This window comes from Gouania willdenowi, chromosome 6, assembly GCF_900634775.1.
Source record: "Gouania willdenowi chromosome 6, fGouWil2.1, whole genome shotgun sequence".
In the NCBI taxonomy this organism is placed as follows: Eukaryota; Metazoa; Chordata; class Actinopteri; order Blenniiformes; family Gobiesocidae; genus Gouania; species Gouania willdenowi.
Window position 1 is genome coordinate 57,058,353 of NC_041049.1, and position 24,919 is coordinate 57,083,271.

The 24,919-nt window shown below is 38.6% G+C and overlaps 1 protein-coding gene across 1 annotated transcript; it reads right to left on the bottom strand.

The window, feature by feature from the left end:
• Positions 1-452: 452 nt before the first annotated feature.
• lonp2 (lon peptidase 2, peroxisomal) lies at positions 453-24,428 on the bottom strand. The gene is made up of 17 exons (XM_028451488.1): positions 24,111-24,428; positions 19,846-19,981; positions 16,969-17,082; positions 15,867-15,998; positions 15,618-15,740; positions 13,915-14,078; positions 13,676-13,770; positions 13,409-13,527; positions 12,282-12,421; positions 11,905-12,046; positions 10,507-10,657; positions 10,156-10,282; positions 7,884-8,020; positions 7,004-7,089; positions 5,798-6,005; positions 4,043-4,233; positions 453-747 (listed from the first exon to the last, which is right to left on the bottom strand). The coding sequence occupies exons 1-17, from the start codon at positions 24,341-24,343 to the stop codon at positions 517-519; spliced, it is 2,529 nt and encodes an 842-aa protein (XP_028307289.1). The 5' UTR covers positions 24,344-24,428; the 3' UTR covers positions 453-516.
• Positions 24,429-24,919: the final 491 nt, after the last annotated feature.

A 24,919-nucleotide genomic window follows, 5' to 3' on the forward strand; every position in this document is an offset into this window, starting at 1 on the left:
TTACAAGCTTTCTACATACTACAAACTATTTTTGAGCCTTAACAGTGGTTCATTCATTTTTCAAGAGTCACATGTAAACAACATGATTTCTGCACCAAGTATGCGTGCGCACATCAGTCACGTGGCTCATGTTTGTCCACATTGAAATGGGTCTATAGTTCCAGCGAGATTAATTTGGTCTTCTTTTTGAACAGTATGTTAAGGTTTTGTTTTGTTTAGTTCTTGCTGGAAGTCAAGTGAAACTTCAAAGGAAACATCAAAGGCAATCACCAGAACTCCTCTGATGAAAAGACTGGCAGTTGACAGTCAAAACATGTCAGGAGATAAAAAAAATTCTGAAAAATCTTGTTTGAATAAATGAAACCTCAGCTTAACATATTGTTCAAAATGAATTTTGCTGGAATCTCTAGCATTGAAATGCTGCTGTGAATTACTGCACTGTAATCACTTAGTAGTATTGTCTATAAACTTTATTTAGCTCCAGCTAGCCTGTTAGGATGACTAGAATGTGTGCGCTCAGAGTTTGCTGGTGAGCTGCGAGTGTGTGAGGGAGCCGCTGGGTCCCGGGAAGCCTCCGTCGATGGAGGCGTTTAAAACCTCGTCCAGGTTGGCGGCCATCACAAAGTCCAGGTCGGCTCGCACATTGGCCGGGAGCTCCTCTAGGTCCTTCTCGTTGCGTTTTGGGAGGATGACGCGCCGCACACCCGCCCTGTGAGCAGCCAGGACCTTGTCCTTTATCCCCCCCACCTACAGACCACACAGCAACCAACAGTTAGACATGTTCACTCACATCAAAGGCACATCAATAAGCAAACAGTAATTTCAGCAACATTATTTTTGTCTTTTTGAATAGTATGTTAAGGTTTAATTTATTCAAAACGAAGACAAAAATAATCTTGATGGAATTACATCTCTGAATAAATACACATTCTCTTCAAATCTGTATTTGTTCACGTAAATGTGAAATTAATTAATAGTTTGTTTGCATTTACTCAAGCTTTTGCCTGGTGAGAAAATGTTAGAAGATTAAGAGAAAATCAACATTGGTTGACTTCTTATATCAAAGCTACAACTGTGAGCTCGTCTCAGACTGTTTTCATATCCAAGAGAAACAAGTTACAGTTGAACTACTTCTTATGCATGGCTGTCAAACTTGTTTTAGTTCAAGAGCCAAATACAGAACAGTTTGGTCTATGCAGATTTTATCAGAGGTGAAAGTAATGGATTACAAGTACTTGTATTACTGTAATTGAGTTGCTTTTATGGGTACTTGTACTTTTTTGAGTATATTTCTAAATCAGTCATTTTCATTTGTACGTAAAAATGTTTTAAAAGAAAGTAATCATTACATTTTCTACACCCAACAGTTACTGATTAAAGTATTATTATTAGTTTTATTGTGAAACTACAAAAAATAAAATGACCAGACAATAATCAAATGCATCACAATCAGATTATACGTAATGTACCGTGAAAAAAACAGCATTGAATGGAGGTTATTTTCTCAGTTTTAGAGGTCATAAATGTAGCTATACTTAGAACATGAGAATTTTTTTTTTATTATTTTGAATTTAATTCATTGGTGTCATTTTATTTAAAAAATAATTGTACATTTTGACAAACCTTTTATTTTATACAGATGCCTTTGTGGAAATTAAATCAAGTTCCAACTGTGCAACATTTGGTCTCTTCCTTTTAAGTTTATACATGATATTTTTACTGTATGCAAGGGAACCGTGGCAAGATTTATTACCAAAAATAAACGTGGGGGTGAAATTAACTAGTAACGTTTACTTTGAGTACTATTTAATTGACATACTTTTTACTTGTACTTGAATATTTTATGCATGACTTACTTGTACTTGAGTACAATTTCAATCAAGTAACAGTACGTACTTCTACTTGAGTAGGATATATCAGTACTCTTTGCACCTCTGATTGTGCCCTAGTTTGCATTTTCATGTATAAATGATACGTTAAGTATTAAAGGCAGCATCTTCACTGCAAATTCTGTAGAATAATTTAGGGAAAATGAATGAATCTTGGGAAAAAGTTGAGGTTATTTAAACAATTTGAGATTAAACGTGGCTGGTATAATATGTTTCAGTTTAGAAGGATAATTCAGTTTAGAGTAACTCTGCCTTTTTGCATTAAATTGAACAAACAAATGCAACATTCAGCAACAGATCAGCAATAAATACAATAGTTCCATAAATACGATGTCGAAGATACATTAAAAAGTAAATAAAAATAGCAAGTAAAACAGCCTGAGGTTCCAATTTAGCCAAAAGCCACCACTCAGTGAGTTATTTTTCAGCATTTAATTAGCCTGAGAGCTGAAGGAATAAAATACTTTGTTTTCCTTGGTGCATCTTAGCGCCACTAGCGGGCATATGAGAAAAGTCAGAGGAGAGAATCAGTTGTTCAAATTTGGTTCAGACAATTTCTGTCTCTTAAAGCAGCAAACAAAATAAAATGGTGAAAGGCTTTCAATAACCCAATGGTAAAAACAAGAGAGAATGTCCTCAGAAACACTTGTTGAGCTTCTGCAACAACTGAATCCTTCGTTGAGCATATTTAAATATTGACTGTGTTCTATCAAGTCAGTTTTATCAAACTGGCTTGATAACACAACAATAAGCACAATATAGTTATACACAACCACAATTTCACATCGCATCACTTGAAACCTATCAACTACTCCCCACCCATTCCATTTCCTATCTTGTATCCCTCTTCCCTGTTAACTTCCCCACCCCCCTCCACCCCCTCACCTTGGTGTAACACTGCCCTCTCTTTTTTACACCCTCCCTTTAATAAAGTATTTCTTACCCTTCCCTAGGGAGAGCTGGTGATGGTCACAATTATGCAATGAAATAAATAAATTTATTTCATTGCAATAACAAAATATGCATTGCTGTTAAAAGATTGCACTTCTTGTAGTGTTAACCTTCAACAGCATGTGCAGACAAAAAAAAAAAAAAAAATAAATAAAATATTGACTGTGTTCTGGACAAACTTTAGCTCAGCGTCAAACACAGTTCCCAGGTACTTTTAATTTGTGCATTTTCACCATGGATGATGCTAGCATCAGTTAAAGGCCTCTGAAGTCAATTACCAGTTCTTTCGTGTTTTGGACACCTCTTCTCCGAAAATCACGGACCCATAAACAGATTATCAATTTTTTTATCCAAGTTTGTGCTGTGCCATGTGTAATGCTGGGTCCGATGGAGTTGTAGGAGTCAAAAAAGCTGTAATTACAACACTTCACAGACATTGATCAACTGTTCCCATGGCATCATCTGAGAACTTCACCAGATACGTACTGTAGCTTCTCTGATGGCTAGCCCTACAGCTATCTGTGTACAAAGATTTCTTTCAAGATGCCTGTAGACTTGGTCTATTATAAAAACCTTATCATCCACATTTTTTCCAGCTTGATGGCACTGATGGATGAACTGTAGCGTGTCAAGTTTGCCCTCAGTTAAGGAGATGACTTCTTCTAAGATTTTTTTTTTTTTTTCAAATGTCATCACCAAGGATGTCAGAGCCCCTGGTCTAAGCCTAGAGGACCCTGTGAGCTCTGCAAATATTGTAGAGATTCACTGAATTTGTGTTGTTGGAGGGACTGAGATATCTACAACTGAATTAGTTACAGAAAACATCTTAATGTCAACTACTGTCATTTTAAATGATCCTGCGGGCCAAATTGAATGCCTTAGGCTTAAAGGGCTGAATTCGTCCCCTGGGCTTTGAGTTTGACACACGTGAATATAAAGGCTGACCACACTGTGGCATTACAGGAAAACATGGCTGCGTCACTTTCCTTTGAGGACAGTAATGAACCATTTCATAATGAACCATAACAAACCTGGTGTGAAAAATGAACTTTAATGAATGAAACCCAGACTGTAGTCAGTTACACTATAGAAGTCACATGGATGACAAGAGAAGCGTTTTGTATTTTAAAGTCGTGCTCCAAACTCATCCAGATGTTGAAAGGTGGCAGAATGACACGTGTGTACTAAACAGAGGAACTCACCGGCAGCACCAGCCCCCTCAGGGTGATCTCTCCCGTCATGGCAACGTCTGATCGGACTAGCCGCCCGCTAAACAGCGACGCTAGGCAGGTTACTATGGTAACACCAGCAGAGGGGCCATCCTTGGTCACAGCGCCGGCGGGGAAGTGGAGGTGGATGTCTGTTCCCTCCAATGGGTCTGAACCTCCCACCACTACACGCGCACACACACACACGTGCACACACACGCACACGCACACACACACAGAGAAAAAACAGCTGATTAAATACACAACTACAGGGTTCTCGCTAGGAATATTTCACAGCATAGGGGGATTGTGTGGTGCACAAGTTTTATCTTTGTTCCAGCCTTATTTTAAAGCTAAAAGTTATTTGTTGAATTGGTGAAGGTGATGATGAATGTAGTTAAAGTTACTCGTGCTTGGTATAGGTCCTCCACTAATAAATACTCACACACACTGTATAGACAAGAAATAATAATAATTTAATTCAAAAGATTGATTCCAAGACGCGCTTTTCAAATTTAAATGAAAACACACACACACACCAAACATGTGAAATATGTTTAATAGAGTCAACTAATATGTTAAGATTTATTTATTCAGACAACTTTCTTCAGGAAATTTACTCTTTAATTTCCTGAAAAATGTCTTTTTTTGTGATCAATTTTGTAGTTTTGTGGTCGGTCACACTGAGCAGCCATTGTTCCTGTACATATCATCCCACACCCTCCCATGCATCCCCACAGAATGCAGCCAAGGCTTAAGACCACTAAGAAAAAAGAGGAAGAAAAGAAAAAAATCAAAAATAAATAAATAAACTAATAATGATAAAATTAAATAAAAAGAATGTTTTTTCCAAAACTTAGCAATAAATAAATGATGTAGACACATGCATGCACGCCAGTCTAAATCCGAAGAGATGTCAAAATCCTTCCATTTTTAAGTGCATTGAAAAAAAATATCGAATCAAAACTCAAATTTTTCTTTAAAAAAATCAGAGAAATTTTTTTGTAGGCAAAATCACCCAGCCCTAGTATGAAGTTTTGACTATAAATGTATACAAATCAGAGACAATACTATTGTTTTTGCCTTTGGTATCAATTATTATATGAAGAGGGTGATAATCTAGCATAGTTCCCCAAGGAACACCTTGAGCACGCATTGCTATACGTAGTTGTAATCAAAAATTAAATGTGCCTGGTCGGTTACAGGATAATATATTCAAGTTTATTTGACATTTTATTTACTTCAGATGTTCAAGCCCTGGGGTGGACACTTGGGTCTTTTCTGTGTGGACTTTGTATGTTCTCCCTGTGCTTGTGTGGGTTTTCTCTGAGTACACCGGTTTACTCCCACTATCCAAAAACATGGCTGTTTGGTTGATTGGAGTCTCTAGATTCCCCGTAAGAGTGAATGGGAGTGAGTGTTGTCCTTTTGATGGACTGGCGCACTAGCCACACTGCTAGACCCTCAGCTACCAATTTAACGGGAAAAATACCATGAAAATGCGTAACATGGTCCAAAACCATTATTGTAAAACCTTTCATTACTGCCAACCTGTGAATCAATAAAGAGAGAGAGAGAGCGAGAGAGAAAAACACAGTCCGTTTTCTGCAATCATGGAAAATCAGAGGCCCAACGTGTTGTTGTGAAAGGCTTAAAGCAGAGGTTGGCGACCGTGATGCTGTGTGTCCGTAAACAAATGTTCCCAGTGAAAATCTGATGATTGTTTTAGTGCGTCATATATACACTTACTGTTGGTGATCTGGTAGGTTTTGGCATTGGCTCGGAGCCAGCTGATGGCCAGATGAGCAGACTCCTTCATGACGTCACCCAGCTGACCAGTGAGAGTCAGCTGTCCCTCCCCTTCAGTCCGACTGGCCTCTACAAACATGATCTCCCCGCCCAGCGGAGTCCAGGCGAGGCCCAGGGCGACGCCGGGCAGGGTGAGCCTCTCGGACACCTTCAGACACAAAGAGGAACATCTGTCAAAACGAACAGTATGTTTGCTTCTAATGAGCCCTTGGACCTGCACAGAGTCAACCCACCTGAAAAATATGTCTATTAAAACATACAATGGATTAAAACAAACTGAGATAACTAATAGTAGCATCTGTGCAGACATCACAAACAAGTTCTTTAGAGCAGTCATTCTCAACCTTGGGGTCGCGACACCAAAATTTCCATATTTTAACCTTTTTCCATTACTTTTTCTTGCCATTATTCTGCTCCTTTTAATGCATTTTTGCTCAATTTCTGCCACTAATCTATCAAATATAAAGGCCTTTTCTGCAACACTTTTTCCACCTAATGTCGCTGATGTTGTTCCATTATTGTGACTTTTACCCTCTTTTCACCATATTTCATGCTTATTTTTGCCAATTTAATCCCATTCATGATTTGTCTTGTCCATTATTTGCCAGTTTAAACTAAATGTTCCTACTTTTTTCTGCCACTTTTTAGCCAATATTTACACTTTTAACCCTTTTTTACCACTTTTTCTGTCCGTTTTTGGCCACTCTAATTTGTGACTTAAGCAATTTCTGTGGTTTTTTTAAATCCCATTTCAACACCTTTTCCGCCATTTTTGGTCACTTTTAACCCATTTCATTTCTGATTAAAAACGGGATTTACATCTTTAAGATGACTATATACTATGGTGCAAATAATTAACTTCCTGGATAACAGTGGATGTTATTCAGAGAAATAAATAAAAGTGGTTATCACAGATTCATAGAACAATGTACCATCATTTTGCTGACTTTATGGATGGGCCCCAAAAAGCTCTACCCTTTATTCCCCCTTATAGATGGCCCTGTCAGTGGTGGTCCCCGCTTTCTGGCACTTTTATTTTGGGGGTTGCGGGCTGAAAAGTTTGAGAACCACTGCCTTAAAGAATGATGAAAGCAGCTCATTTTCTGCTGATTCTTCTCCATGTTTCCATCCTGATGACCTGCTCACCTCCAGTTCAAACAAAGGTTGTCCCAGGATGTCTTTCAGGGCGATGTGGTCTATCACTATGGGCATCTCTGGAGGAGCAGCCTTGTCTGAAAACACACAAGTCCAGTTATAAGCTTAATTTAACAAACCAAAATGAACTATGGTTTATAAACTGTAGTTAATATCTTTCATCTTCATCCAGATTTTATAGATTTATGTTCTATGGTTTATCTCATGACTATCAGCAATTTTACCTGACAGTCTTGTATTCTTCTCGGTCTTTGTTTTGTCTTTTTAAAACAGTCAATTTCTTACTGATGAATGTCATTAAAAGGTTCAGAGAAAAGAGGAGAGAATCCCAAAATGATTAAAATTGGAATAGGCATGAGGTCCCATGAGAAAACTCAGGAAGAGTACAGAATCCACAGCCAACATGAGCCAGTCCTTTAAAATCCTCACACTCTGCCACACTGTGTATCGCCCAAGTGTTACAGCATTGACATCCAACATGTGGTCCAAGGATGGGTTAAGTTAAGAAGTCATGATGCACAGCACATTATGTCCCTTTTTCCATATGATGTGCAAATGCAAAACTTCTTTCCAAACTTGGTCTTTAAATTGGTTGTTGGACTGCTGTAATGGACGTTTACTTCCTCTCATCGATAATAGACACTGATACTGATCAGAAGAGAAACATTCTAGATGAATAATTCAGGATCTTTAAACGCTATAGGCAGTTACTTTTAAAACACATTTTTGCAGCTATAATCTAAAGCTGAGGTTGTGTTTTATCAGAGAAGAGTGAGTGAGTCAGGTATTGTTCAAAAAGCTGCAGCTTTACGGTCTCTACCTCTTCCTTGGTGATAAGATAATGTATTAGATATCCGGTTCAGGATCTCACCTTTGTGCTGTGTTGAATTCTCCGTCACAGTGTTTGTCTTGGCAAGTCTTTGACCTTCTGCGACCTTGACAGCCACGGCGCGGCAGATTGCTCCGATCTTTCTCTCCAAGGAGCGCACACCAGCTTCTCGAGTGTAACTGCGTTGAAAGAAAAAACCAATACTACATGTAGGGCCGGGCGATATGGAAAAAAAATGATTTCACAATTTTTTCTTTGTAAAATCAAAATCACGGTTTTATTGCAATTTTTTTCATTCAGATCATTTAGACTATTTTAAAGATATTTACCAATAAAACATATCAATTCACCTACTTAAAATGATCGCCCTAAATGGAAAAAAGGGATAAAAGACCACTTACTGTAAGTCAGGGTACTTTTTAAGCATTTTAAAAAATATACATAAGCAATTTATCAAACTTGTTCCAAGTACAATTAACATCAAACAAAAAGGCTGACAAATTATTTTCGTCAAACACAGCCTTTTTGTTTAACAAAAGTGGGGTAGCATTAGCAACATTTGCTACATAACAAGCGGAGAGTACTTTCTGCGCTGATGGAGCTCTGATTCATTCTTTGCTGTGTCTATAGTACTAACATTAGCCTGACTAGCAAATGGTGTGATTTGGCAGAGAAAAAAACCTTTGGATGTTCTGTGCATGGGCCATAGACATATGACACAGACAAGGCACTGTGTGAGAAGAAATGCACACTACAGAAATTTCTACAATCTCTGTGATGTGGCAGATCGCCGTAATGTTTTAATCCTTCGCGATCTAATATCGTCAGATCGCACACCCTTAATTACATGCATAAAACAACAAATTGTAACAGGAGGTTCCCCCATAAAAGCTAAAGACTGAGTCCTGACATTCAGCAGTCAGATCAAATCTACCCAAAAACAGCCTTCTACCACCTAAAGAACATCTCCAGAGTGAAAGGTTTAATGGCTCAGAAAGATCAGGAGAAACTGGTCCATGCTTTTATCTCCAGCAGACTGGACTATTGTAATGGTCTTCTGACAGGAATCCCTCAAAAGATCATCAAACAGCTACAGCTGGTTCAGAACATTGCAGCTCGTGTCTTAACCAGAACAAAGAGGTCAGAACACATTAGTCCAGTTTTAAAGTCTTTACACTGGCTCCCAGTCAGCCTCAGAATAGACTTTAAAGTTCTGCAGCTGCTGTATAAATCTGTGAATGGGTTTGGTCCAGAATACATCAGTGAGATGTTAGTCAGGTATGAACCCAGCAGGTCTCTCAGATCTATGGACACAGGTCAGATAGTGGAGCCCAGAGCTCACAAAAATTTAAATTTATTTGAGGAAAACCCCTTGAGATGTAGCATCTCGTTTTCGAGGGGGACCCAAACATGGTGATGCTGCTTTTAGTTGTTATGCTGCAAAGAAGTGGAACAAACTGCCAGCAGAGCTTAAGTCAGCATCCAATGTAAACATTTTTAAATCAAAGTTAAAGGCACTTTTTTTCTCTACAGCGTATAACTGAGAGGGAGATTTTTATTCATATTATTGTTGATTGATTTCACTGTATTTAGGTCAGATATTTGTTTGGACCAGCAGAGGGCGCTGTAACCCAGTGGTCAGTTGGCATGCAGATATCTTGCAGTGAAGAAGAGATGCTATGCTAGCAGACAGAGCTAATAGAAAAACGTGACTTTTACAGATAGCCACGTAATATTACAGGGGTAAGGAATCATTTATGAACATGTTTAAAAGTAGAAGGCGGCCAGAAAGAAAGTATTAGCAGATTCCGCCCGCCGCCAACACTTCTGGATAGCCTCTGCTGGTTAAAAAAAGTACTGCGATTCAATTTTCACAGTATCGATGTGAATCGTGATACTTATGAATCGATTTTTAACTGCCTTACGATTAATCGTTACATCCCTAATAGTGAATGCTTCAGCAAATATGACAAAAAGTCACTTTTATAAGGGTCGCAGACTGCACCTTTAAGTAAGGCAGTAATAAAGGAAAAAAAGTACTTTAGCTTTAGTTTTTAGCTTTTTCACTAAATTTGGCCCTCAGAAAGTTATAAAATTAAAAATCGCTGCGTCGGTGGCACTCGGTGCCACGCAATTTCCCCACGCTGTAAAAAATTCCTGGTGAGAACCCTGTTCATTATACTGTACATCCTATGCCTTCCTTTATAAATGAGGCCCCAAATCCTGTTTCTTCTACTGACGCAATAAATACAGAAACTCTGGACACTAATAGTGAATGAAAAAGAAAAACTGTACATGGGGCGCACATGAGTACCTGCTGATTATGGCCTGTGTGGTATCTTGGGGTATGTGAAGCTGTTGAGGGGTTAGTCCATGCTGCTCTAGTTGGTTTGGGATCAGGTGACGGTGAGCGATCTCTACCTTTTCCTCTTGGGTATATCCTGAAACGAGGAATGGATTTAACACAAAGAACTGCAGCTGGGTAATGGTTTTTGAACAATTTTAGATTTGAGTGCTGAAACGTGCCTCAGTTCTAACAAAAGTTTCACCTATTATTTGAATTTAACAACATACACCATGAAATGTGTATTTTTTGGATTATATGGACATAATTGAGATCACATTTACTTTGTGTAAGATTGGAGAGACTCCAGACTAAACCCACCTGGGACCTGCAGCACCTCCATCCGGTCTAACAAGGCTGGCGGTATAGTGGCGGTGGTGTTGGCAGTGGCGATAAAGAGCACTTGGGAGAGGTCAAATGCTACATTGAGGTAATGATCTGTGAAGCTGTGGTTTTGCTCTGGGTCCAGAACCTTAAGTGAAGGGGGAAATTATTTTAATGCTGATGTTAGTTTTTCACCAAAAAAAGTCACGATGTTAGTAATAAGCAGTGAGACTATTTAGGAAGGAAAGACAGATTCTTATGTCAAAGAAGATCAATAAAAATGTTGATGTTATGCTTACCCATCCCTGCTGTTTTTGATATTGATATATAATGTTAAGAAAAAGTAAAATCACATCCTGTTTTAATCTGTGATTACCTCCTGTCAGCTTTCTCACACTATTATCTGGGAATGTACAACAAATACAATCATATATAATACAACAAAGAGTGTTTACTTAAGACTTTTTAACAAATAATTGAAAAGGGGTCAAGAGAGCAACTTTGTCTTTCTGCTCTATTCAGACATTGTGACTTATGGTTAATGGGCTTTAAAAGACAAATTGAAAAACTACCTAAATACAGTACCACATACTGTCTATGTTTACATGAGTGTAATTCCCCCTTTGATTCAGAATACAAATGAAATCCTCTTTAAAAAAATTAAAAATGACCTCCTTGTAAACACCTATATCCGAATTACAATGGCCATTCCAAATTCGAAGTCGGTGGCTGGTTTATTCTGGTTTTAGTTCCAAATTAAATAATTCCTTGATCATGATTACGTTCATTGCTTTAAACTAATTACGGGCGTTCTGCGCATGCTTGTTTTCTTGACCTGTCACGATGAAGCATATATTCTATGCTGGCGAGCACATAATCCAGGATGGACCCCAGAAGCAAGCGTTGGACTTAAGCCAAGACTATTTATTTAATAAGAGCCTTAGAAGTTATTCGTCTAATGAATAGAGTGGATGGACGGAAGCATAAAAATGTGAACATTTACGGACATCGGCGAACGAAATAAGCCTTATCGGGGGACAGGAAGCCCTGCCCCAGGTCACATAGCTTCACAAATGACGTGTGGGTTCTCCTTCCATTTAACATCCTGTAGATGTAGGTAGAGCAGCCATTGCAACTGTTGGCTTTGATTTGCCAAAGTACAGCCATCTGTTTTCTTCCACTAGATATGAATACGTCTATAGGCCTAAAGCGGAACTTAATAAATGCAATTAAACATGTTTTCCATGTAAAACTCAATTTGGAATTACTATTTCAATGTAAATCCGAAGCAGAATACTTTAATTCTGAATTATTTAATTTTTAATCATTAATTCTGAATTAAAAAAAACCATCATGTAACCGTGGCCATTCTGTGATGAAAAAAAAGAGACTAACCTCTAACAGAGCAGCTGCAGGGTCTCCTTGCAGGCTTTTTCCCAGTTTGTCCACCTCGTCCAGGAGGAAGACGGGGTTGTTGACGCCCACGGTCTTCAAACCATTGATTATACGCCCTGGCATGCTGCCTACATACGTACGTCTGACAATATGGCAACACAAAAACAGACACCAAACACGTGAAAAGTAGAATGAGAAAGCATTAAAGGGAAGGCCAACGCCCTTTTCACAACCCTCTCTAAATAAAAGACTGATGTTAAAAATATGATTTGATTTATCTCATGTTGTGTTGATGAATTATGTTTAAAAAGGCCCTTCAACTGATGCCATGAAGCACTGGGGAAAAAACTAAATGGAGCAGCACATCATGAGCATACCTGTGTCCGCGGATGTCAGACTGATCACAGACTCCACCCAGAGCGATACGGTGAAACTCTCTGCCCAGAGTCCTGGCAACAGAACGACCCACACTCGTCTTACCCACTCCAGGAGGACCCACGAAGCAGAGAATTGGGCCCTGAAGACACCAAGCAAGAAGACTCACATAATACAACTTGTAGCCCATCTTTAATCTCTTATAGAGTAATATTTAATTGAAACTAAATACAAAAAGAGGGAACTGTGTGTGTGTGAGGGGAGACAACTTTTAGGCTGTTGGTTTATCTGGATCTTAATGAATAATTAAACCCCAAAACCACTTTTTTCTGCTCAATACAAATGTATGTGTATGAAGTAGTGTCGGTGATTAATCCTGGTCTCTCTCAACATTTTAGTATTTCAATTTGGCATATTTAGTTGTAAAATGTAAGAGTGACTGCCCTCTATGGGTTGAAACCCAGCGATTACAATTGATTTTTGCTATTGGCTGAGAACAAGATCATGTGATGTTTTAGGACAATCTTGTGTCACAAACAAGCTGTTAGCCCCGCCCCTTTTATAAAAACTAGCACCTGTGGGCTCTACAATCTGTGGTGAGTAGTTTGATTGAGAGAAGAGTGAATAGAGGTATATTGAGTAATGAGTAGCTAGTTAGCATAGCATTGTTCATTGGAGATTTTATAGTAGACTGGGCGTGCCTTAACTGCTCCAGGGGCCCTGCCCATAATCAAGGCATTTTTTGAATTTCCCTCCTAGTGACAGGTCAGGAGAAAGCAGGGGTTTAGTTACTCTTTAACCAGATAATAAGTAATTAAATTTTATTTATATAGCACCTTTCATAGATAGAAATCACAAAGTGCTTTACAGTAAAAACACAGTGCTTCACAAAACAGAATAAAATCTGCCCTGATAGTTTACGGCCTCTGATTCAAAAGGAGAAGCTAATGATGTGATTTATTAAGTGATTTTAGTTGTTTTTTTTTTTAGAGTAAATGACCATTTTGCCTTGGTTTCAGTCTTCTTGATTAAAAAAAAAATGCAATGTGCGTTTAATGTTTCAATTAGAATTTGCAAATTTTCCTCAAACTTTGTGGAAGGGTTTGTAGTTTTTTTTTTGAGGAAGCACCTTCAGTGAAGTCTTCAGCTGCCTGACGGCTAAATACTCCACCACACGTTTCTTCAGTTTGTCCATGGCGTAGTGATCATTGTCCAGCAGAGTACGAGCAGCTCGAATGTCCAGGCAGTCTGAGGAATGTGAAAGATTAGGGTGTAAAAGAATAAAAGAAATCTAAACAAGTGTTCAGAAATGATTCAGGATTATGGAGGATCTGCGTTTACTTCTGTGCATCCCTGAGTTTAAACCTCCTCAAATATGTCTGTAGGTTAGATTTACCTTTGGTGCTTTTGCTCCAAGGTAACTCCACCATCAGGTCCAAGTAGTTTCTGGTAAGGGCGTACTCAGGCATGGACTGAGGCATCTTCTTCAATCTGAAAACACAAAAACAACATCAAACGCCAGGGGTTGGCAAACGAGGCAGGTTTTTGAATTCAAGACAAGCATCCCATTAAATATACAGTTTGGAGGAAAAAAATGAAGAGCTAATATTAATTCATTAATACTATATATCCCACCTCTTCAGTTCTTTTCGGCAAACTTTGAGTGCAGCGTCAGGCATGTTGGCATTGTGGACCTTCCTCTCTAAGGAGGCTGTGTCATCACCATCCTCATCCTCGTCCTCATCCTCCAGATTAAACTGCCGACCAGGGAACACTCCACCCTTACGCACTGAGAGTACCTAATCATTCAAATAGAGGCATTTACGTAAAAGCACATGTATCTACTGTACACTATGGTAAGGCATACTAACGTACTACTCATACTGTTTCATGTCAAAATTACTATATCGCACTTGTGTCGAACTCAAGACCCAGGAGCCTTTAGAGCATCCAATTTGGCCCTCATTCAGAAAGCCATAGTTGAAAAAGTTCGGTTTCCTCCCTTCCTTGTTATTCCATATTTTGTAAAAAGTCAGCTCCAAAACGGCGAGTTGGACTTTTCTCGCCAGGTGATGTCACAGAGAGGAAACTCCTCCTCCTGACAATCCTGGCTCCTCCTACCCAATAAGAAAGTGAGCTCTTCCCTCAAACTACCTCACAGGTAAAACAAACACTGCTGTTTAATAGAGAATAGACATTATACTTGATTGTCATATATGTAAAGCAACATACTGGCAATGTGTTCTCTGCATGTAATCCCTTCCTGAGGAGCAGTGGGCAGCCATGGAGTAGAACCCAGGGAGCAGTTACAATCAGTTCCAATTTTAGTACCCGTTAAATGGCCTCGTATCTCCTTTGAGATGTTCTGACGTTTTTGTGACCCAATGCAATGCAGCGGTTGGACAAAACAGTGGACTATCCCCTTGAAGGGACTATTCCTATCATCAGTAGTGGGGAGGATGACACGAAGGCGACGTAGCGGCTCTGGTGAGTGTTTGAAACAGCTATCACCGCTGCTGCTGCTGCTGTTGATGTGATAAACACACCCTGAAGCAGCTTTTGTCTGACTCACAATCACAATAGCCGCTCATGTGTTTTACTGTACAGTTTTTTGGCTGAAAACAATAACAAGAGTGCGTGCATAGCAAAAAAAAAATCGCTATGGTAATAAAGCTGCCCCAAAACAGCCCGTTTTTAGAAGCGTCATTAAAATTACTTTTAAGAGGGCTAAATCTCTGGAAAACAGGTGTGTTTGGGAAAATACATCTCAAATACTATATTTGGGGTTCTTAGAACAAATGGAGATGAGTGAAAAATAGCATAATACTGGACCTTTAACCAGAAGTTTTGTCAGTAGTAAATGGCAGACATTATGGAATCTCTGAAATGTCGGAATGAAATGTGAGTTCCATGGATCAAATGACCACATGTTGATATTCTTCTTGGTCACTTTCTCTTAAAATGCTTTCAGAACTTTCAAAGATGGCGAATCAAGGAAGATATTTAGACTCAGTGTGCTTCAAGTTTTTGTCGTAGGTTTGAAATGCATCTTGGGAAACTAGGAAGTATACTTCAGTGGGAACAGTCATCATCATATATACTTATGGTATATAGTGTAGTAGACAGTTTGTACTCATTGAGTTCACAGTGTATAGTGCGTTAGTGTGCCATATAAAACACAGCCTATGTCTCGAGTTTTCTTGATCTATACCTCAAACTCATTCTGTACGACACTGAACTATACATTAACATAAATCCATGAAGAAAATACATTTCTGTGTTGGACACCACCAAGAACCATAACAGGGTTGTAAGAATATATATGAAATATCTGTTACCCTTTTTTCGTTGTCAGGATTTATCTTCCTTGTTTTCTGCAGAAGTTTTAATCCCTCAATCTGTTTGTTCAGAAGAGGAAGTGCCTTCTTGAAACGCTCTTCTAAACTCACAGCATCCAGGACCTTCAGAGCACAAGTCACAGAACAGGAAGTCAGTGTCTGAACAATCTTAGCAACATATTGCATCATATTGTATGAAAAACACTCAGTCATGTGACATCATCATCAGTGCAGGAGCAGGAGGTTCACCTGCAGTTTTTCCTTGTTCGACGTGCGGATCATGGAGGCAACAACATCTGGCAGGGTTTCCCTGGGTAGACTGTCCAACAGGCGCCTGAACTTAGCAACGACTGGAACAGACATGTCCAGCATACCTAATAACTACACACAGGCATGCATACACAAATGAAAACAGATGGGAAACATGAAAATGTGGTGTGTTTATCAATGTTGCTGTGGTTCAATTTCTGTTGTTTTGAAATATCATTCAAAAGCTGTAAAACTGACTGCTTTGTGTTTCTCTGACACATGTTAATCCTAATTAATTTTAGCTCTAAGCACCTTAAGACATACATTTTCTTTCTAATGCAGACAGAGGTGGAGCCCCCCAGATTTTAAAGTTTAAAACCAGCATGGCAGGCCAAAAGTACAATGCACACCTTGAGAAAGGCTTAAACTTTTTAATGTATGGAAAGACACAAAATTTACAGAACCTGCGATCAAATGTTACACACTTAACGAAATTTTTTTTTTTTTTTAATCAGATAAATCCATAGTGCAAGCCTCATTGATTAATGAACTGAAGATCATTTGTTTGAAAAAAAAAAAAAGGATGCAAAAGGTTGAATTTGCTGTGTAAAAGTTTGTTTTCATCTCCACTAAAAACACTTTATCAGAAAGGTTTCATGCATTGCATTGTGGGATGTAGAGTCCCCTAAACGGACGTATAGAAGTGTTTTTACTTCATTCTTACTGTAATTTCTTGTGTTTCTTTGCCAGACACGGACAATTGCGCTAGGTAGTTACTTAGACAAAGTTTTTTGGGGGCAAACTCCCCCAAAAAAGAATGCAATAAAAACATTTTGTTTTCAACAATTTGTTGATCTCTGAGGCTGAATGTCTTTATCTGACAAAAATTATCGTCTCCAGCAGCCTTAAGAAATTAGCACAGACGACCAACAAAAAATTCAGTTCGCATCAATCTTTGCATGTTTATCATTGAACATAAAGGGATCTTTCTTTCTTAGTCACTTTTAATCAATTCCACTCACGTATTTTCCAAATTACAACTCAGTTTTTATGAAACACCTTGAAGGGATGATTGCTTTTTAACCTACACATCTCCTTTTACCTGAACAGCAGCCTGGTAAAACCTCTGGGACAACTCCCCCAGCTCTCCATCTTCTGCTGAAACGCTGTGTGTTGACGGCGTCATGTACTGCTCCAGTTTATCCAGCTGCTCCACCTACGGTTCAAGCCATGATTAAAAACAGTTATGTGCATTTCTTGCTTCTCTGAAAAGCCTTACTGATGTTCCCTTTAGATAGAGCATTACTTCCACAATGCACAAATCTGTGAAAATGTAAAACGCACAAATGGTTTGAAAACTGGCTATGAAACATGTCGATCAATCAATCAATCAATCTTTATTTATAAAAAGCATTTTTCATACAAAGAAATGTAGCTCAAAGTGCTTTTACATAGTTAAAAATACACCCACCCCGTACAAACCCCGTACACCACACACAGACACGCAAGTTAAAACAAAGACAATGGCACATGACTGGGCACAGAAGAGCTAGGTAAGGAGACATCACAAGGAGCCGTCTGCACCAGGAGCAGGACAGAGACCGATGGCACAGGGCGCTGAGACAGAGCCCCCAGGACAGCAAGATAGCAAAGCTATTCACTATCACTGAGGGCCACGATACAGCACCACTGCAACCACGACTCATTACAGCCCCAAGTGCAGAGGACTCCACCTGAGGAAACACTGGAATCATAATCCTAAAATATAAATTTCACAACTATAAAAATAACATAAAAGAATAATCCTAAAAGTATGAAAACAACTAAAAGATGACAATCCTAAAAGTATGAAAACAACATAAAAGATAAGAATCCTAAAACTATGAAAACATCATAAAGAATAACAATAAAAACATGAAAGATAACAATCCTAAAATGAACAAATAATTAGTTAAAAGCTATTTTGAAAAGGTGGGTCTTGAGCCTGTTCTTAAAAATATGAATGTTCTCTGCAGCCCTGAGATGCTCCAGCAGACTGTTCCAGGGGCCATAAAACTGGAACGACGCCTCACCATGTGTGCGTGTCCTGACTGTAGGGAATGGATTACTAAAAGGTCTGCGTCAGAGGATATCAGTGAAAGGTTCATAGGGTAAAATCAGTTCTGAAAGATAAGAAGGCCCAAGACCATTAAGGCACCTAAAAACCAGTAAGAGAACTTTAGAATCAATCCTGAAACACATGAGGAGCCAATGCAGCAATTTTAAAATGGGTATAAGATTGATTGATTGATTGATTGATTGATTGATTGATTGTATTTATGGGTATAAATGTGTACGAACCTCACTAAAATGTATTGTATAAATTAATAATAATGCTTCAAAAAATAAATCTATTAAAACAATGAAAATATGTATTTAGCACTGACATTCCAACACACAATATAGAAAAAAATATATAAAAAATTAAATGTTAACTTAATCCGACTCATATATTAAAGCAGAACTAATTAACTTGCACTTAGCGCTCCCTCTTTTGATTATGTCACTGTCGTAAAAACTCCTCCACCCCCCATCCAATTAATGGTCTTTTTAACGTGGACCAAGTACCGTCATGATGTAGTAACGAGCATCTCCGTCAAACTGAAACCAGATTCTACTTCTGAGGCGCTGCTGTACGCCAACTAACGTGTGGTCCATGTCGACGAAGGGAGAAACGTAACTACAGTTCTGGCGTGACTTCACCCAAAATGCTAAGATACTTTTAAACTTCTACTATTGAGTAAATGAGTGTCTTAACCAATTGTATTACTGTGTGGTTTGATAGTCTCACTCTGAAAAAAAAAAATGCTTTGAACAAAGTGGTTCGCTCAGCCAACAGGACCGTTGGCTGTACAAAATTTGCCGCTCCTAATGACCACACATAAAGCCAGACTCTTAAATCGAGCTTTGCAAATTGTGAATGACGCCTCAGGCCACCCTGCCTGGGCCATTTTTTAAATGCTTCCTTCAGGGAAAAGGTAACGCTCTATCAAATGTTCTACTGCTCGCCATTTGAACAGTTTCTTTTCACAAGCTGTGATGACTCTAAACAAGGCACTTTAATTTTGTATGGACTTCTTATTGTTCAGAATATGACCCTATAGTATTTTATGTGGCTTTATGTGACTCTTTATTATACAGTATTTTACCTTATAGTATTTTTGTGGCATTGATTGATCGCTAATAAACTGAACTGAACTGACACAGAAACATAAATAAAATACACTTGCGTGCTCCGTCAACTGCTCAGAAAATCATCACAAAAAAAACAAAAACTTTTTAGAATACAAGTAAGGGAGCATTCACACCGGTTTAGTGCTGGACTTGGTTCGAATGGGCGGTGGGCAGGTGATCATTTTATCATCTTGGTTTGGCTCGGTTTGCATTCTGAGCACAACTTCTGATCCGCACCAAATAGGCTCTGGTGCAGTTACATGAGCCAACCGTTACTTGAGTAGAAACCTTCTCTAGGCAGAAAAACAGAAACCTGAAGAAGAGGCTCTCATCTATGGGTCAAAGCGAGTGCTTAAGTGTGCGCTGAGACTTCTGCCTTCTCCATTTGTTTTTTCACAACATTCAACAATAGGGCAGCAACAAGTTGCCATGCTTTTGGTGATTTTATTGCCCTGTTATGCACTGTTGCCAACTCTTCCACCATCCTGTGCACTGTACGTCATCGCCAGTACTTCCTGTGTTTAATCCGCTCCAAGAGCGGTTGTGTTCACAGTGCTCCTAATCACTCTAGGCTTCGACTGGAAAGACCGACAAGAACAATTGCTCTAGAATTCGCCTGTTTGATCCACTCTAGACTTTGTTTTGAGTATTCACACCGCCCAAACAAGGCGGACTATCCGAGCAAACAAACCCTGGAGCAGTTAAAACGCTCTATGATCCGTCGGTGTGAATGCACCCTAAAAATAGGTGATTGTATGATTTCTACCTCTGCCAGGACAAAAGGTCGTTCCTTCAACAGACTGGTCACACTGAAGCGGCAGAGTCCGGTGATGAGGAGGGTGTAGTGAGGTTTCGGCCAGTTACTGCCCACCACCTGCACCGCAACCCCAGCAGTCCCAATCCTAACGAGAAACAAAAACCGTCAGTTTGACTTTAGTGAAAGCAAAACAGGATGAACAACACATTAAAAAGAATGTAAAGCCGATAAAAGAAAGATGTTGAAAGGTGTGTCACAGCTGTGAAAGGAGACGTGTTGAATTGCATTATATTTGGCTACATCACCTGCTCTTCTGTGATTGCAAAGAATTTCTGCATAACTATGGTAATTAGGTTTTATCACTAAAGGCCTTGATTAAAATGTGTGCTCAGCCACGGCTTCTGAAGTCACAGTGGATTGAAAACTCAACCATATCAAGGGAACTGGAAAAGCTTGATTTGTTCTCATTTAATTAACATCTGTTTCACATTCACTCTATCATAAAATACTGGGAAGAGGCACATTGGATTATTTTGTTTCGCTTTAATTACTATTTGTTGTTCAACATCAGGAATGTTCGTTTGATTTCTGTAACCTTTATTGTTTAGAAGTGAGAAGTTTATCAATCCTACATCTTTGATGTAAAAAATAATCATGTTCTCAGGTAAAACTATATGGACTAATAGCTCAAATGCCCAGTTCCAAGTATGTGAAGTTAAAAGTATAGTATCTCATCCTAAGACATTACTAAAGCACATGGCTCATATTCAGGAAGCAAAGGGACATTAAAGTGAGTCTCTTATGGAGTAAATACACCGTGCCCACCAGGGGTGGACTGAGACAAAAATTAAGCCCTGTCCTTTTGTGTCCAGACCAGCCCACTACATTAACAGTGACACCAAGTAGAAGTTATTAAGTCAGTGATGGTCAATATGTGGCTTTTTATGCCTTAATTTTATTTATTATTATCAAGTAAATCATAGCCAGCCATTTGACGAAGCCGCTGTTCCGAGAAGGTAAACAAAGAGTTAACAGCAATGAGTGAAGTGTAAGTAAAGTGACAAAAAAATTAGTAACAGGTGGGAAAAAATGGTCCAAAAACATAGCAAGACAAGAGTGAAAAGTGACTAAAATGGGCCAAAAGCAGTCAAGAGTGGCAAATAAAATTGACAAAAAGAGGAAACAGGTGCTAAGTAATGGCAAAAGGTAGCTTCACTGAGCAAAATGTGGCAAACAATAGTGAAAAAAGACCACAAAAAAGAGGCAAAAAGTAGGGAAATAAAGTTATTTATTGGACTAAAGTTAAGTGTCAAAAAGAACTAGCAAAAATTGACGAAAAATGAGGAAAAAGTGATATTGACAAAAAGAAGCTAAAATCTGAAAAAACAAAAAAGCGTCAATAGTTATGAAAAGGGGCAAAAAGGGGCCAAAAGAAGTTGCAAAATGGCCAAAGAAAATAGGTTAAAATGTTTACCTCATTTTAAAGTTCTCTGGGAAAATCATAATTAAATTAAGTAAATTATATTAATAAAATTAATTGGGAGTCGACGGTTGCCCATACACTTGGAACACCCTCACTTTTCAAATCGCTATTCTACCCCTGCCCCCAGTTTCCGAAATATTCTGTTCCCTCTTGCAGTAAATGGTTGAACACCATTTATATGGTGGCGCAGTTGTTTCACCATCTCTCAGGGAACAGAACTGTCAATGGTGGACTTGACTGTTCTGAGAAAATATGCAGCAACAAAAAAAGTCTCTGTGAGTTGTTTATCTAAATGGAGGTTACCCAACTAGAATGATGTTGGCACAGGCTCAACAGATTTTGTGGATTTGATGATTCAGATAGCTGCTATAAACAGTTTAAGACTCACTAACCTGATACTTCTGTCTCTTTATTATGTAAAACATCTAAATCCATTCAGACTGGCTTTTACAAGTAAATCATTTTCCTACACAGGAAACTACAATTTTGTAACTGTGCTGGAACACTCCTGGTAAAAGTTCAAAGACCAATTTCGTAACTGCAAGGTCTCTGCAGATCTTTCTAGAACAGTTCATGTCTGAAATAAATAGACTGAAAGGTCTAGGATAGAAGGAGCAGTCTTTAATATTATTTAAAATATTAGTGTAGCTGTTCCAACAATAAAATAGGGGGGAATATTTATGAGGTTGTGGTGAGGGTTTATACTTAGAAAAGTGATGTTTCTTTCCTTTACTAAGTATTCTTCTTTAGATGGGCCTGAATTAAAGACCATTCTCTAAACACAGGGAATTTTTCATCTGCCATTTTGGATCCTGAAAAATAGTTATTTTCAAGTTGTTGAGGTTTGTATGGAAAAGTGGTATTTAACATGCGGCCTGTGGGCCAAAAATGGCCTGCCAGATCATCCAATCAGACAACATTGAATTATGGTCACAAAATAGCTATGAAGTGTGCACAGAAAAGTAATTTGTGGCCACGAAATAAGTATACACGCATAACAGGGCTTTACGATGTAACGTGGACTCTCGCAGCAAGTGTTGTAAACAGGAAATTATGTGTTTTTGCATGTTGTCAACCGTAAGTGTTGGAATTGTACTTTTACAATTTGAAATTGGTATAATGTAAAATATGAAACAATAAAACAATGTACATGTGTACAACATGTCATATTTTAAAACAGAAACATTAAGTCGCTTCAACGAGGTATCCATCCAATATTTTGTGGCCACTATTTAATTTTCTTTTTTCTACCATGACATGTCTGACAGAAAACATTACGTACAATTATTTATTCAAAAATAACTGCTTTTCCTTATTTGCGCACCGTCTGATATTTGTTTTCATAAGAGCAGCAGATAGGACATAAAAATCATAGCAAACCAAACTCACTGTGATCTGTAAACTTGTCTTAAGAAATGTCTAGTTGCTTATAAGCCTGGGCAATATATTGAGAGTCAAGATATATCGAGATTTCTGTTATGGTGATATAGAAGATTACAATATTGCCCATTATCGATATATTTTTTATTTCATAGCTTATTTTCTATTATAATACTTGTTTTAGGAGTTGCTGCTTTTGCTACTTCTCAGAACAACATTAAAAGGAGAGTTAGATGGATTTCTGAGTGCGTGCCAAACCATACCTTTCCCTAAACAAGCCACACTACAGAACTCACTCACACATGCTGTCTCTTATAGGGGAAAAAGCCAAAAGTGTCACATATTGTGCAGCTGTTTGTTAATAAATGTGCCTGTGTGGCATTTTGCATCAGCAAATTTGACCTAGAATTGTCTGGTCAGACTTTATGGAGTCAAAAATATTGAGATTTATATTGGATATATATCGCCATTTTCAGAAAATATAGAGATATAAATTTTGGCCCATATCATCCAGCCCTAGGTGCTCATCATGTTTTGTGCAAAAAGTCTGATGAATTTTAACATTTTCGGATTGTGCTTTGGTTTATTTTCATTGTTAGTATTTAGAAATTGTTTGTTATGTTCCTCCAGAGGTGAAGTACTGTAACTGAGTTGCTTTTATGGGTACTTGTACTTTTTTGAGTATATTTCTAAACCAGTAATTTTAGTTGTACTTAAATAGGTTTTAAAATAAGTAATATGTTACATTTCTCCACCCAACCGCTACTGAGTAAATTATACATTTTTGTTTTAAAATGATCAACGAACATTGTGAAGCTACAAAAAGTGAAATGACCAGACAACAATCAAATGCATCACATCATAGCTGACCAATCAGATTAAACTAGTGCACTGCACCAAAACAGCATTAAATGAAGGTTATTTAGCCAGACCATTTTTTTTAAAATTCGGAATCGAATTTGTTGGCGTTATTTTCTTTCAAACAGAAATGTACTTTTTGACAAACCTTTTATTTTATAAAAAATAAATTAAGTTCCAATTGTGCAACATTTGGCCTCTTCCTTTTTAAGTTTATACATGAGATGTTTACTGTATGCAAGGAATAATGGCAAGATTTATTACCAAAAATAAATGTGGGGAGTGAAAGTAACTAGTAACTTGTACTTTGAGTACTATTTAATTGAGCTACTTTTTACTTGTACTTGAGTACAATTTCAATCAAGCAACAGTACCTCTACTTGAGTAGGATATATAATATTCTAAGGTTAATTCGAATGCATTGAGTTCGACAGTCCTGGTTTAGAGGTCGAGAGGGTTCAGCGTTTTACAACACCTTCATTACATAATAACACCCATCTTCTTGTTACGCGTTTAACGTAATTTTAAAGCCACCGCAGCGGACGGTGCATACTTGTGTAAAGCGGGTAGGTCGTCGATGTCTTGCCCCGGGTCCCTGGTGTTGGGGATCACTCCGATGATGGTGCTCTTCAGAGACGTTCCCTTTAGCAGCCGCTGGCTCACCAGCTGCATGTTCCGCGGGGAGTCCACGCTGAAGCGGACGGTGGAGCCCGGCAGAAGCACTCCTTCATGACTCAGCAGTAGTGGAAGACGGTTGGGGATCTGTATCCCGCCGCTGGAGCCCATTATCCGGCGTTAAAGAGGGGGGCTTTGCCACTGTTTACAAATATCACTGCCGCTAATCACACTGACGCTGGCAGAGACGTGCTTCCGGTCACCGTAAGCAAGGATTTCCTGTTAGTTTTTCACAATAAAAGCCATCTAAACACAGAAACTAAACGAAGTGAAAGTTCAGATACAGGGTCCATTGCTGCGCGCATACTTCTGGTGCCTATTTGTAGTTCACAGTGGGTGTTAAATAGGCAGAGGTGTAAAGAGTACTGATACATACTACTCAAGTAGAAGTACTGTTTCTTGATTGAAATAGTACAAAAAATCATACATAAAATACACAAGTACAAAGAAGCTCAATTAAATAGTAATAATGCATTCATTTTATATATCATAGACATTCAAAGTTGCTTTACAGAATTAAGGCATTATTCTTTCACTCCACACTTAGTGCTGGTAAGCTACTGTTGTAGCCACAGCTGCACTGGGGCAGACTGACAAAGGCGCTGCCATTGTGCGCCATCGGCCCCTCCGACCAACACTCACTCACACACTACATTCATACTAGGCAATGTGGGTGAAGTGCCTTGC